The sequence below is a fragment of the Lepidothrix coronata genome, unplaced genomic scaffold (genome assembly GCF_001604755.1).
Source record: "Lepidothrix coronata isolate B3197 unplaced genomic scaffold, Lepidothrix_coronata-1.0 Scaffold12, whole genome shotgun sequence".
Lineage (NCBI taxonomy): Eukaryota > Metazoa > Chordata > Aves > Passeriformes > Pipridae > Lepidothrix > Lepidothrix coronata.
The window spans coordinates 951857-965103 of NW_016690192.1; the positions used below are offsets into that span (position 1 = coordinate 951857).

The 13247-nt window shown below is 42.0% G+C and overlaps 1 protein-coding gene across 5 annotated transcripts in view; it reads right to left on the reverse strand.

Annotated features, from left to right (window-relative positions):
* The window catches only part of LOC108492771 (BEN domain-containing protein 5-like), a 922669-nt gene that overhangs the window by 359572 nt on the left and 549850 nt on the right, over positions 1–13247 (reverse strand). The window contains exon 1 of one of the 5 annotated variants that reach the window (XM_017805438.1): positions 12744–13028. The exons of the other annotated variants lie outside the window; for them this stretch is intronic. Coding sequence (XP_017660927.1) covers positions 12744–12963 — 220 coding nt within the window. The 5' untranslated portion in view covers positions 12964–13028. Of the gene's footprint in view, positions 1–12743; positions 13029–13247 lie in introns of those variants that run through there. 5 annotated transcript variants of the gene reach the window in all.

Consider the following 13247-nt stretch of genomic DNA (forward strand, 5'->3'; position numbering starts at 1 on the left):
TTTGTACACTGAAAGCTTAAGAACAAGAAAACGTTCTGAGTCTTCTTATCCACCTGCAAATTGTATTTAAGGAAGTGTCCCGTGAATATTTTTGAAAGTGCCAATGAGGATGGCCCCTGTGAGTGCTTAGCTGCGTTGACTTTTGCTTTCTCAAATTAGCATCTCTCCACAGGACCTCAAAATGGTTCGTGTTGACAGTGCAGGGAAGGGAAACAAAGGTAAATCACTGTTTAATGAGGAGCAAGGCATTCATTAGAAATGAATTACACAGATGAATGCAATTCATTTTGTTACAGATAGAAATGGATCTCTTGTAGGCAAATGGTGATATTACAGCCCAAGGCTATGTAAAAAGAATAGGCACAGAACATGCAGAATAAGACATTAGACAACCTGAAATGAAACGCAGATGGTAGCAATAAATACTAAGACAGATGCAAAAAGAAACAGATAAACAACAAAAAACAGCTAGGCTTATTTTAGATCATTCTCCATTCCCCAGAGCATCATGGATGCTTATCCCAGTAAAACAAAAAGGCAATCCAACTGTTTCAGCTTTGAAAAATAAGCCACTATGTTTTCGTCTATCTGGAAAAATGTAGGTTCATCAGAAAAGTGAGATAAGCCAATTCTAATGCCAGACAGCTGAGAAAAAATAAGGGAGCCTTTCCCTAAAAAAACCACAAACTTCTAAAGGACTGACTGATGGGCATAGCTTGAAAGAAAGAAATTAATTTAAGAATAAATGAACCCATACTGAATGGAAAAAAATGAAACCCACTAACTTTTTCCGTGTCTATGTATTTTGGGCTATGGGATAGATTGAGGAATCCTTTGCTAAAATATGTTCTCACAATTCCTTAGAGGAAGAGCAGCGCATGGATACTGCAGAGCCAGCTTCTCTCGACTGCTTTGCCAAATCCCGTTCCACAGAACATGTGGATGACCTCCTTCTCCGTGTAAAGAATGCAGATCAGGTTCTGTGCTCTGAAATAACCCTTGGCCTCACAACCAGATGGACACAATCCATTACTTCACGCCGTTAAAAAAATTGTCTGCCGGCAACTGGCTGAGGTCACCAGGAGCCAGAACCCCACACAAACGGGAAAAAGAAACTTCGAAACAATCATGGCAAGGGGTCACAGAGGAGTAAGTGCCCGTGCAGACTACAAGAGTCAGCAAATACTTTACAATTAATAAAACAACATGAAAATAAAAACGGTTTGGAAGAATCGAAATGTTTACCTTTTTTTAGGTCAATTCATAAAGGTTAAGAACATATTCTACCCACTTAACAATGCAAATGAAAGAAAATACTTAGTCTTGGGTCAAAGAAAACAGTGCAATTCATCTGGGTTCTTCATTCTCTTAGTTCTCCACCCAACTTCTCGGTTCACCTATGAAATTTACGTTTGCAAAACTTCACTGGTTGACTGAAGGTAAGTTTGTTTATTTATCTCCTTACAAATGTTTAGTTTGTACATTACTGGCATGTAACTATCAACACGGTTCTCTTTCTCTTTGTTAGACTTTCTGGGTTTACTGTTTATGTTGTACATGAACCAGTAAGTTGAAGAAGGGAACTCTTTTATCCCCCCACAAACTCTGAAGAGACAAGGTAAAAATCAGCTTATATAAGTTAAAGCTCAGGAACTTTTAATGTAGTCAGTAAGCATATAAATGTTCCTCTGCCTTCCAACAACAATACATATAATATTTTTTTACATATGCTCTGGTCTTTGAAAGCTTATTTATACCCAACACAATCCATTCAGTGTGTGGGATATGAAAAGGCCTTTTGTTCTTTTTTTTTTTAAAGTGCATTTCTAACCTCTGTTGTCTTCTGCATCAGCTGCAGACAGAGCCAGAAAAATCTCATTCTAAATTTGAGGCTAATGCTGGAGTACTGGCTCTTGTTCTGTAAATATTAATGGAATTCGGGAAGGGGTGGGAGGGAGAGAGAGGAGATGTGGGGGAGGGGTAGGAGAAATATGAACATGCATTTACAGAGTCCTAAGGAGAACTGCTCTGTCTGTTGTTTTGCCAGCCTACAAAAGACAGGTACAAAAGGACAATCCAGCAAAAAAACCCCACACCCATGATTCTGAGCCAGAAGAAAACCAGGATATGAACCAAAGGCATGGACAAGCTGCAATTCAGTGCCTGAGGCTACAGAGGAGAGAGAAGGGAAGCCCTAAAAACATTGTAGCTCAGAGCCTCATTTTATAAAATCATTTGTCTGGATTTTGTTTCCCAGTCCTTTAAACTGTGCTAGAAGTTAAAAATTACACCTTCCCTTAGGTGGCCGTGGTCAGATTGTCATAAATTTGTGTCTTTTGTTTTCCCTATACATGGAATAAGTGGTTCAGTGGTGTCAGCTACTGAGAACCAGCACTTAACATACCTCGTTTGTCACAAGTACCTAGTTAGGTACTTGTAACAAAATATGCAGGGTAGATGCAGGGTGCAGGACTGGGCAGCATTGATTCCCTTTGGTTTTTTAGGAGGGGACATTCTGAAAGACATGGAAATCAGGAAAATTTGCTTTTGTTCACAGACAGAGAACCTGGTACTCTGTGGTCGGATATAAAGAGTGAAGCATGCTGGAATAACTGTACTCCAAGAAAAGGTCAGACTTGGAGAGATCTTGGCAGACAACTCCTCAAGGCACTGAAGTACAGGGCTCAAGAGCCAGAGCATGTGACAGCAGCTCTCCCCACACCGGCTCCCACTGAAGCTGCCCTGGGAGTGAGAAGAAAATGAACTGCTGGGGAATGTCAGAGTGGCTGGGAAGACACTTGGCCTAAACAGTGCTCCAAAAAAGAAAAGCAACCCTGCATTAGAGAATCCGTACCAACCAGCAAAGGATAAAGTGCTCTTGGAATGCTTTTTTCAGTCAGGCCCTCATTTTAGTGTCAGCATGGGTGGGTCCAGGTCAAAAGGGAACACCTTCAAGTCTAGAGGGGCAGGGAATTGCAGCAGAGAAAGTGACTTTAACAGGGCAGGAACCGAGTCAGTTAAATTAAAAGAGCAATTTTTTACTGCTCTAAAACTGAAAATCCTATCATGGGATGTAGAATAACACTATGGAAATCTCAGTGTCTCCTTAAAAACATTCCAGACTCTCTAATTTAGAAATAAGGACTGAACAAACTAATCCCTTCAAAAAATAGTTCAAATGCTTAATTTTTTCCACTTTTGGAGTAAAAGCTGAAAAAAATAAAGGAAGAGAGGTCTGCACTCCAAATGGATGAGGGATGGCAGGTCTGGTATCAGTCCAAAGAAAGGGCTTGGCAACGCTATAAATCTTACAGTAATAAAATGAAAGAACCTTGAACAAAATTCATCCTTCCCCTAAGCCTTCAAAAAACTTCCATCCCTTGTGAAAAATGATATACTGACAGATGAAAAAACTTACCTTCACCCTTCCCATTTCCAGGCTTGTACCCAGCACATATGGACAACACCTGCACAAGATTCCCCACCCACTGCTGCACTGAACTGGTTTGCTACTGATTTAGCCAGGTTGCTTCTACAGGCAGGTAACATCACCAGCCTAGGCAGGACGTGCAGTTACAGTTCATAAAGCCAAAGATGCAAAGGAACTGAAGCAAAGAACCCATAACCAAAGGTATATGTGGTGCTGCAAAGCAAAAACACCAAGCACGACAGGGCATGGATTCGTAAGTGCCACTTACACACAAATAAACAATATTCAATACTGCTGTGACTGAGAAGGAAAACAGCATGATGATAATGATAATAATAATAAAAAAGCCACCTAGCTTATTTGAAACGGGAAAAAAAAAAGAACTATAAATTACTTTCTTAGCTAATTTAATGGAAACATTAAAGGAGGACTTAAACAGGAAGAACAGACAAGATTTCAGAAAATGTAATGATGCTGCAGGCTCAGAAGATATTCAGGATACAAAGGGAAAAAATGTGTCTCATATAAAACATGTCTGAGCTGGCAGTACACTGAGATTAGGACCACTACCAAAGCAGAAGAGACTGAGAATGACAGTAACAGACAACACAGGGCAGCACACAGCAGTAGAAATGCAGAAGTTATTTGAAGAGGACAGGTGTCACCAAACTCAACGCAGCTAAAAAAGGGAGGGGACACAGAGAGGGGTCAACCAGGTGCTGGCATAGTCAATGCAGGATTTGGGTAGTATAATTTACTATATTGTTTTGGGGGTTTTTGCTGACTAGAGAAGAGCTTTGTTGGAAGGACAGAGAAAAAGATTCCAGAAATAAACATGGGGCACAGTGAAAGCAATACACAAAGTGTATTTGGATGGACAAAAAGGTAAAGTTGGGTGTAAGCAACAAAGCAGATGAGGTGTATGTAAAAGACAGCAAGATTTTGGGTTGGGGATGACAAAAAAGATTATTCCTCCTCTCTACTCTAAATTCAAGAGAAATGGACAAAAATTGTAGGAAAATATGTTGGGCTATCCTAAGCATAAGCTGAAAAAGATTTCTGCTAAGGATGTCAGAAAGGGAAGCTGACAACAAATTTAAGTGAGAAAAGTTAGCAATAAAAAGGCAGAGCTGAGAGATACCATCATCTGGGCTTATATCACTCCCAAAAATTGAAGAACTAAATAGCCCTGCAGCACTTCACCAGAAGGAGAAAATGACAGTAACACACAAACAAGTGACTAGATTGAGTCTTCAGAGCATAAAGAAGAGTGAGCAAAGAAGTCAGGGAAGAACAACATATCAAGCAGCCCTGTGACAGGCAGGGCCGATAAGCACACGGAAGTGAAAACATGCACTTGAGGAACTGGCCCAAAAGGCTGTTAAATCTTGTGAAATGCATTTCAGTAAAGCCTAAAGAATAGGAAACAGAGTGAAAATAATTCTTAATCAAATTGGGGAAAGGCGAGATAGAAAGGTCTTAAACCACAGCTGGACAGGTTTAGAGATGATGAGTAAGAAGGATGATGTGCCAGAAGCCTGAACCCAAACTGCTCACTGAGGATGGAAAGACACACCTGTTCCCTACAAAGGCACTAAAGAGAGAGAAAGGTTAAGGAGCCAAAATCCTACAGAAGCAGAGCACAGATTATATAAACACCTCTACCTCTTAAGTTCTCTCTGAAGTCCTAGATCAAGGCTGGCTCTCCCTCATTAATACTCAATACAAAATACAAGTAAATGCACAGAGCAGCAACCTGCTGCTGCTCTCACAAAAAGTAGCCCAAACAAAGCCTACCATGCCAGCTACTGAAGCAAATAGCTTTGAGGTCTGAATGCACTTTTTCCTCCAGTGGAACAACTGAGATATTCAATCTAATACTGGTAGGAGTGAGAGTTATTTGTATGGCCACCTATTTGTAGTCAAATTTCTAATGCACATGAAGACAGTCTCCTTTTGCATGTGTTCACTTATCAGTAGATGTTCTGATCTACAGTCTGAGTACCAGCCCAGATATGTGAGACTTGTGATGCAAGAAAAACTTAAACATATCTTCTTTCTTAATTTCCATTACTAATACGAAATCTATTTCTAAATTCAAAAGTGAATATGAACCCTTATCAAAAATAATTAACCAAAAGCAACACAGCTCAAAACTAATACAGCTAAAAATAGTTATTATTCCTTGTCAGCAAAACTGTCCCTTTCACTTAACTTTTAGTGGCAGTAGAAGAGCACTTGGTTGTGGTAGAAACGGATGGAGCTGAAAGATCAAGTTAAGAAAAGACATTATGCTGAGAAACAGGAAATCATGCTCTTTACAAGACTGAGGACGGTTTTAATTCTGGATCCAATATTTACTTAAATATTGACCTTGAATAATTCAAACTTTTCATCTTACTGTCCCCATCTACCCCACTGAAGTGTTGTGCAGATTTGTTAATATTTGTACAATACTCTGCACATGTTGAACACAAAGGATTACAGCTATTACAGAACAACTCTCTTAATCCTTTCTGAAACAAGGACACTAATACAGTATTACCATTAAATTAAAAAGAAACCCCTAAAAACAAGCAAGATGTGAAAATGCCATCCTTTAAATATTTCCTCTGCACCTACATGTGAAACTCAACTATGGGAACTACTTTTCAGGAATGTGAACATGATAAATATTTTACAAACGATACTTATAATAAAACCTATGCATTTCTTTACAAGTTCAAATGTTCACTCGAAGAGATCATCAATCTCAATGCCAGCTACAATTTGCCAATCTGGCTGCCCTCACCAGGCAATCTGTATTATACTGTAAAATCATATTAGGACCAAACCCTGACCATGATGTCAGGATCACACAGGCCATGGAGATGCTGCCCACCAGCCCCCAGCAGGTAAAGCCTCAGCCTACAGCAAACACTCCAGGAAGCCTTTGCAACTATCCCTGCCTAAGGAATGAGCTTCCAATGGAAACAGAGGGTAGATTTATGCATTTTTTTTAGTTTACATATAAAAATTACAATGTGGTTCAGCCTCTACTATTTTTAAAGGGTTTCTTTAAAAACCGCAAATAATTGACTGACTGGCACTTAGGTAATACACCAGAAAAAAATGTTTTACTGTTAAATTATGAAAACAAAACCATTAACTTACATTTTTCCTCTTTTCACTCCCCTGCAAATTTTAGCATATTTTAATTAGTCTTAGTTACCATAGCTACCAAAACCATACTATCTTTGTAAGTCAATTTTATTAAAATCCTGAAGTTCATGTTTTCACTGTATCCTAGTTAAGCTTATACAACATTTACAAGCATAACTGGTATTATGTGGTGCAACCTAAGTACTAAGACCAAGCAAAACAGGAATAGTGAAGGTCACCTGTATGTTATAAAAACAAGTAAGTGACTTCTGACTAGTAGGACGAAGCAAAAAAAGCAAATGTGACTGAGGAACAAGGAGGTCAGCTGAGAAGGGTTTAAGACAAACAAACAAACAAAATCGTATCCAGAATAACCATGGTGATACATGAAAACAAAACACTAAATATATGCGTAAAATGTTCTTCCACAGACAAATCCCAGCTTTTTAATTCCTTTTTACTGGCCCCTTATCCTGCTGATGATATACGACCATCACCACTACCATAAGGGTTACTCCAAACCCCCACTCAGCAGCTATAGTTTTCAAAGTTTCAAATTTTTTTTGCTGCTGCCATTTAAGTTTTGTGTGAATGTGTCATATTAAGACATCAACACTGAACAAACAGACACGACACCAAAAAGACCCCACAAAACTGTGCCTTTGTACAAGCCCTTCATATCTCAGATATGCTCCTACAGTAGAATTTAGAAGAAGGGAAAAAAAACCTCCAGCATTCATCTTACAAGAGTTAAAAATAAACCAAATATGGATGAAATACAAAATGAGTGTGAAATTTAGCCTTAAATATTTTTCATGAATACTGCCACACTTGTGTTCAGGACTATATTTAGGAGTGTGATGTAGTTAGTTACTCTGTTATACAAAATGATTTGGTGAACCTCTACATACAACCCAGGTCTTTTACCTGCTGAAAAGGTAACACAGCAGTAGCATGTGAACTGAGCATCTGAAAAAGTCAGCCACACGTGTCAAATATCACAGTGAACAGTTTAAAAAAAAAAAGAAAAGAAAATAATTTTTAAAAAAATCCTATTTTGCACAAGATTCCCTCAGCACTGCCTAACCTGCTGGGCTCAGTTTCTCTCAGTGACTGGAGTGGGCCATTTGCATGGCAAGAGCCGATGCACAGGCACAGCACAGGATCCCACAGTTATGGAGAGCTGGACTTGAAGCTCAAGGGCAGTGACACACAAGCTCATCCACAGGTACTTCCAAACTATGCCAGGAAACATCAAACAAACTAAAAAGAGTCTGTGAGGAACTACCACCAGTAATGGAAGGTTTCCTACAGCCTCCTCCTGGCACCTCTTTACTCAGGGCAACGCTTGGGATCACCCAAGAAGCAGCTGCTTTGACTTTTTCCCCGGTGCCATTTCTCCCCAGATCCCTGTCACACACCACCTGAGCTGCATATCCCGAAAGGGGATAGACCTGGAGCTTCCCAGGAACAAAGAGTTAGCAAATGCTGTCCCTACCACAATACTTCAATCAGTCTCCCAATTCTCCTGGGAAAGGACATGTGACACATGGAGGGATACACACGGACATGGGATGGAGCATGGATACAGTGGCCACAACTATGACCTGCTCTGTGTGCTCCAACGCCCCAAGCTGTTGGAATAATGCAAGGAGGAGAAAATGAACAAGACTACAGAAATACCAATAAAAACTTTCACTTAAACATTACACATCAAGACAACTTCCTGACCTAAAGTTTGTATATTCTTGATATAACCTAAGATCTCATATTGTAAATTTTTCACCTATTCCAGAACTTGAAAAGGATCTTTCCTCCATGAACTATTCATATGTACACTAAGCAGTTGAAGCATTTTTAACCTTACTCAAAACTCAGTCCTAGAATCATTTAATATAGTTTTTTCCTAGGAACAGAGATTTTACATCCTTCTGACATACACAGTAACTTACCTCACCATGACCTGCACAGGCTTTTAAAGATTAAAACAAAAAAAAAAATCACCTGACCTATTCTCATAAAAAGTGGAGCATAACATTTTATAAAGGGGTAAGAAAGGATATGGATGCACACAGGTATTAACATATTTGCTGTGGCAGTTAAGGAATTGCTGTGAGAATCTCATGGAGATAACGTTTGCTACGATTGGGTGGGTGGGAAATGTTCAGCAGCTAGAGAGAACAATTATTTACTGCAGTCAGGAAAGAACGCCTCCTATTTTGAAGACAGTCATTATTAACTTGTTAACAAACGTAGCCTGAAGTAGGGAACTTTTAGAAGTCCCTGAAAGTCAATTCATTCCACCCTTTATTAATCACTTTGAAAAGAAAGGAAAAGCTCCAACAGGGATACCTAAGGATCATGCTCCTGTAAGGTGCATATGTTCATAGACAAAATTCTGCCAGTGACCATAATGGACAAATGTGCAAAAGTTGCAAACAGCATAAGGATTTCAAGAAGAGGGACTAGAAAAAAAACTGCTTTTGAGCATTTTGAGAGGACAGTAAAGAAGAGAAAGGGGAGGGTGTGGATGATCAGAAAGATAGACTCAAAGTCTTCCTGAAAGGCCATCTGCTATTTTTGTATTCTCAACAAGACAGACCAGCTAACATGGCACCTCAAGAAACTGCTATATAGTCCAACTCCAGCCTGCTATGCTCTATTTTCCATTCAAGAGCTAAGAAAAATCATTCCTTTATTACTACATAGCATCAGTTGCTCTTTGCTGAACTTGTTAAGGCACAAAATATTCACTTTAATATGCCTTCTATGGCTGGAAGGTCTAGAACTGTCTTAGTTGGGTTAACCTTTCTGCTCTGAGCCCTAGTCTTTGGCTGACTTTCGAGGAAGTGGAAGGTTCCCAGACCAACCCATGCCAGCACTGCCAGCAGTTCCCAGCCCCACACACAGGGACACAAGAGAAGTGCACAGCACCCAGTTTATCTCACCACTACAAACCCCTCACTGCAGTATTCAAGACATACCACCATTTATCTCTGCAGCATACCAAGTCTGTCACAATCACTCCATCCTCGGAGCACGTCCCAACACACTCCCCTCTTTTATTTTTCTTTTTAAATTTATGATGCCTTTACAGCAATGTAATGTTGCTGCTCTGCAGCAACAATATCCCTCAAAACTGTCCAACCATCCAACCTCGCCACAAAGGATCAAAGAATCGCTTCTAGACTCTCTCAAATGAGGACAATTGTTTTATGAACTCTTTACACAACCAGTGCCCCAATAAAACTTTGTATTATGGGCATAACCATGTACTTAGCCCTGTGTGAACTCCTACTTGACAAGGGTAGAAGTTTGAAAAGGATCTAAATTTCTTTAGATATAACAGGAAAGAAAAACTCTTCAAAAGTAAAAGACATTAGCATGGGTCTTCTATCTGTAGTCTTTCCCTTCTTTTTTTAAAATTGCTAGAAAGGAAAAACAAGTAGATCTGTTTCTCAAACTATGATTAACCTCCACTGCATGGACAATGTTTGACCATGAAAATATATATAAATAGCTACAACTCTGCTTACTTGAAGAGTCTTGTTAAATGCAAAAAAATTGGTCACCGTTCAAACTGTAAAAGAACACTTTGCAGGCTCAAAAAAACAATTTTCCCCTCTTATCCTTCTTTGTTGTTTCTTTAATTTAATATCTGTACCATAACTTTGATCCTGAAACCTGTTGCTAATAGGGAGTTCTTGGACCAAAGCAAAAAATCCTTAAGGTCACTGATGTAGTGATTTGTGCAGATAAGAGTTCTTTCAAAAAAATTCAAAGTCATCTATCTATATTTTAAAAATAAAAGCAACTTTGTACACATTATTTACCTTACTACTATGGTAGGCTGGAAACCTTTAAATTAAAAGTTCTATACTACTATGAGAAAAGTTATTTCAGACTTGCAAAATTATCTTTTAACTACATAAGCAGTTTGTGTAACATCAGACTTGCAATGTTTGCCATAAAAACTTGTCATAATCTGTAAAAATAGAGTTGGTCACTGAAAAGCAAATATGGCATCATGCTATGATGCCTTCATGCATGACCAACTTTTCTCTCCCAGGTTTTTAACCTAATAATAGGTTAAACATCATAAAACCAAACGCCAATATTCACACTCTGGGGAGGAAGTGATAACTTTAGAAGTAAGTGACCCTTTGTATGCAACTTACGTTGAATTCAACTACGGTGTTTTTACGTGGTGCAGGGTGGAAAGAAGCACAGAAGCAAGGATTCATTTGGTGTTCAGGTGAGAAGTTTTCCAAGCACGTAAATTACAGATCTAGTCAGAATATATTGAGATGTGACAGCTGTAATAAAGATAGCTGTGTGTTTCCTTGTGTTCCTGGCTCTGCAGGAGAATTTCCTGTAGAAATTAAATCACTGGGGAGCAATTAGTGCAAATCACTAATACAGGTAACAAGTCTTGTTCTCTGGAGGAAACAGCAGCTATTGGTTTGTTCTGGTTTGAGGGAGATGAAACAAAGAGAAACTACAGCAGAGCACAGGAGAGCAAATCTTAGGTACACACAGACTGCCTGGAACAAGGGAATTGGCAAAGGAGATGCACTTTCTGCTGGAAAACTGAGGCAACCTGGTAGGCTCAACATGTGAGCAAAGTGTCTATGACTAAACATTTCTCTGAAGCACTTTGGTTATGTGGAGATGAACACGAGGAAGTGAAAGGGCACAGCTGCTGCAGTTCCCCAGTGGGAAAGAGGAAGGTGAAGTCCAGTTGGGATGGACTTTGAGAACAGGCCATGCAAAACCCTGGACCCTGAAACCATTGATTTCCATGGATGTGACAGGTAACCTGCAAGAAACACATCATCTACCACTCCTTCTCTGCTATAGACAGGATAGACAAAACATGGGCTGGCACAGGACAATGAAAAGTTAGCAGGAGAATCCACTCCTCTGGCACACTGCCAGAGGACTGCTAGTTCTCCTGAACTCCTGGAGTTGCAAATACTCAGAAAATGGAAAAGCTTTACAAGGAAACAACATTCATGTTTGGCTGTTCCTTGTTCTCTCCAGGTATCTGTTTATGGCCACAACTGGAAACAAGATAATGGCAAAAGTCTCTGGCTGAGTCAGGGACAAAATGAACCACCACCAGGCTGAACTGGTTTAGGAACTGTTATTTTCAAAAACAAAATTAGAAAAATATCAAGTTTTATGTGACTTTAACACCAAGTTACTCTGTTTAGAGATCAGGACCCAGCATTGCCTTCTCAGAACTTGATACTAAACAGAAGAGTTTTTTAAGCCCATTCCGTATTTGGGGAAAGAGACACAACCAGTACTTCTCCCTAAGTGGAAAAGTCAGGATGGGAACCCAATGTCCTCTTTGCTGCCCAGACTGACATTTCAAATGGTCAGTTCTGTCTTTCAACAGCCCATTGGGCAAGTTCCTCACTAACCAGCAATTTGCTACAAACACCACCAAACTTCCTTTCCATGTCAACTCTGACTGTGGCAGGGTTTGCTGTGGCTGCAGGGAAACTACACAAAGTCTTCAAGGAAAAAGAGGCATCATCTGGGGACACACATAACAACAGCACTGTCTCACAGGGGCTGAACTCATCCAAATGGCCAAAACACGGGTTTATTTCTTAATATCCGCTTTAACTGTTTCTCCTGGCTGGGAGGCATTTCTAGGTTAGACATGAAACAAACCAAACGCAGCAAACCCACGCTGGACCAGCGCAGCACCCGCAGCTCTGGCTCCAAATCGTGAAGTCACTTAAAACTAACAAAGCGGACATAAAACAGCACCCCTCTAATCTGGCAGCAGCCGCAAAGGCACACAGATGACTCTGTGCACCATAAACGCGGCGTGGGCAAAAAAACCTAAACTTTCTTTCCTTATTTTTTTTATTTATAAATTAAGTTCCCGCCGTCCTCCCGCCCCCCCCACGCCACCCCCCCGCTCTGTGACCCACGGGGGTCGCGGTTGTTTTGGGAACCGCCCCGTGGGGCCCTTCCCGGGGCTGGGACCCCTCCCCGGGCCTGGGGCCGCTCGGAGCTGCCTCCCCCCATCCCCTCACCCCTCCCGGCCCAGCGCCCCCCGCCCTCCCCGCGTCCCTCCCTCCCCCCTCACGGGCAGGGGGCGGCATTGTGGGCCCCCCTCGCCCCCCCACCCCGAGGCCCGTCCCGCCCTCACCTGCCAGCGCCAGGATCTGGGCCTTGTGCAGCAGCAGGCGGTCGCCCCACTCGCCGGGGCTCTCGTCGCCGTCCTCCGCCGCCTCCTCGGGGTTGCGGTACACGGTGTAGACCTTCTGGTTGTCGAAGTCGTGGTGCGAGGTGGGGCTGAAGTCCCTGACGCGGGACACGGGCAGCGCGTAGCACACGTTGTCCTCGAGGAAGCGCACGAACGCGTACATGGTGCGGGGCGGCCGCGCGGCCCCGCGCACTCACCGTATTGTTCCTGCCGCCGCCTCTGCGCTCGGCTGAGCGGGCCTGGCCGGGCCGCGCCGCCCCGCCGGGCCCCGCACACACACACAGCCCGCCCAGGCGCGAGCAATCCAGCGCGGAGCGACGCGATGCGCGGCCGGGCGGGGCGGGCGGGGCGGGAGCGGCCCCGGGAGCGGGAATGGGAACGGCAGCGGCTCCCGGCACCGCCCGAACACCCCCCGGGCCACCCGGCCCCGGCCTGCCCCGAGGCGGC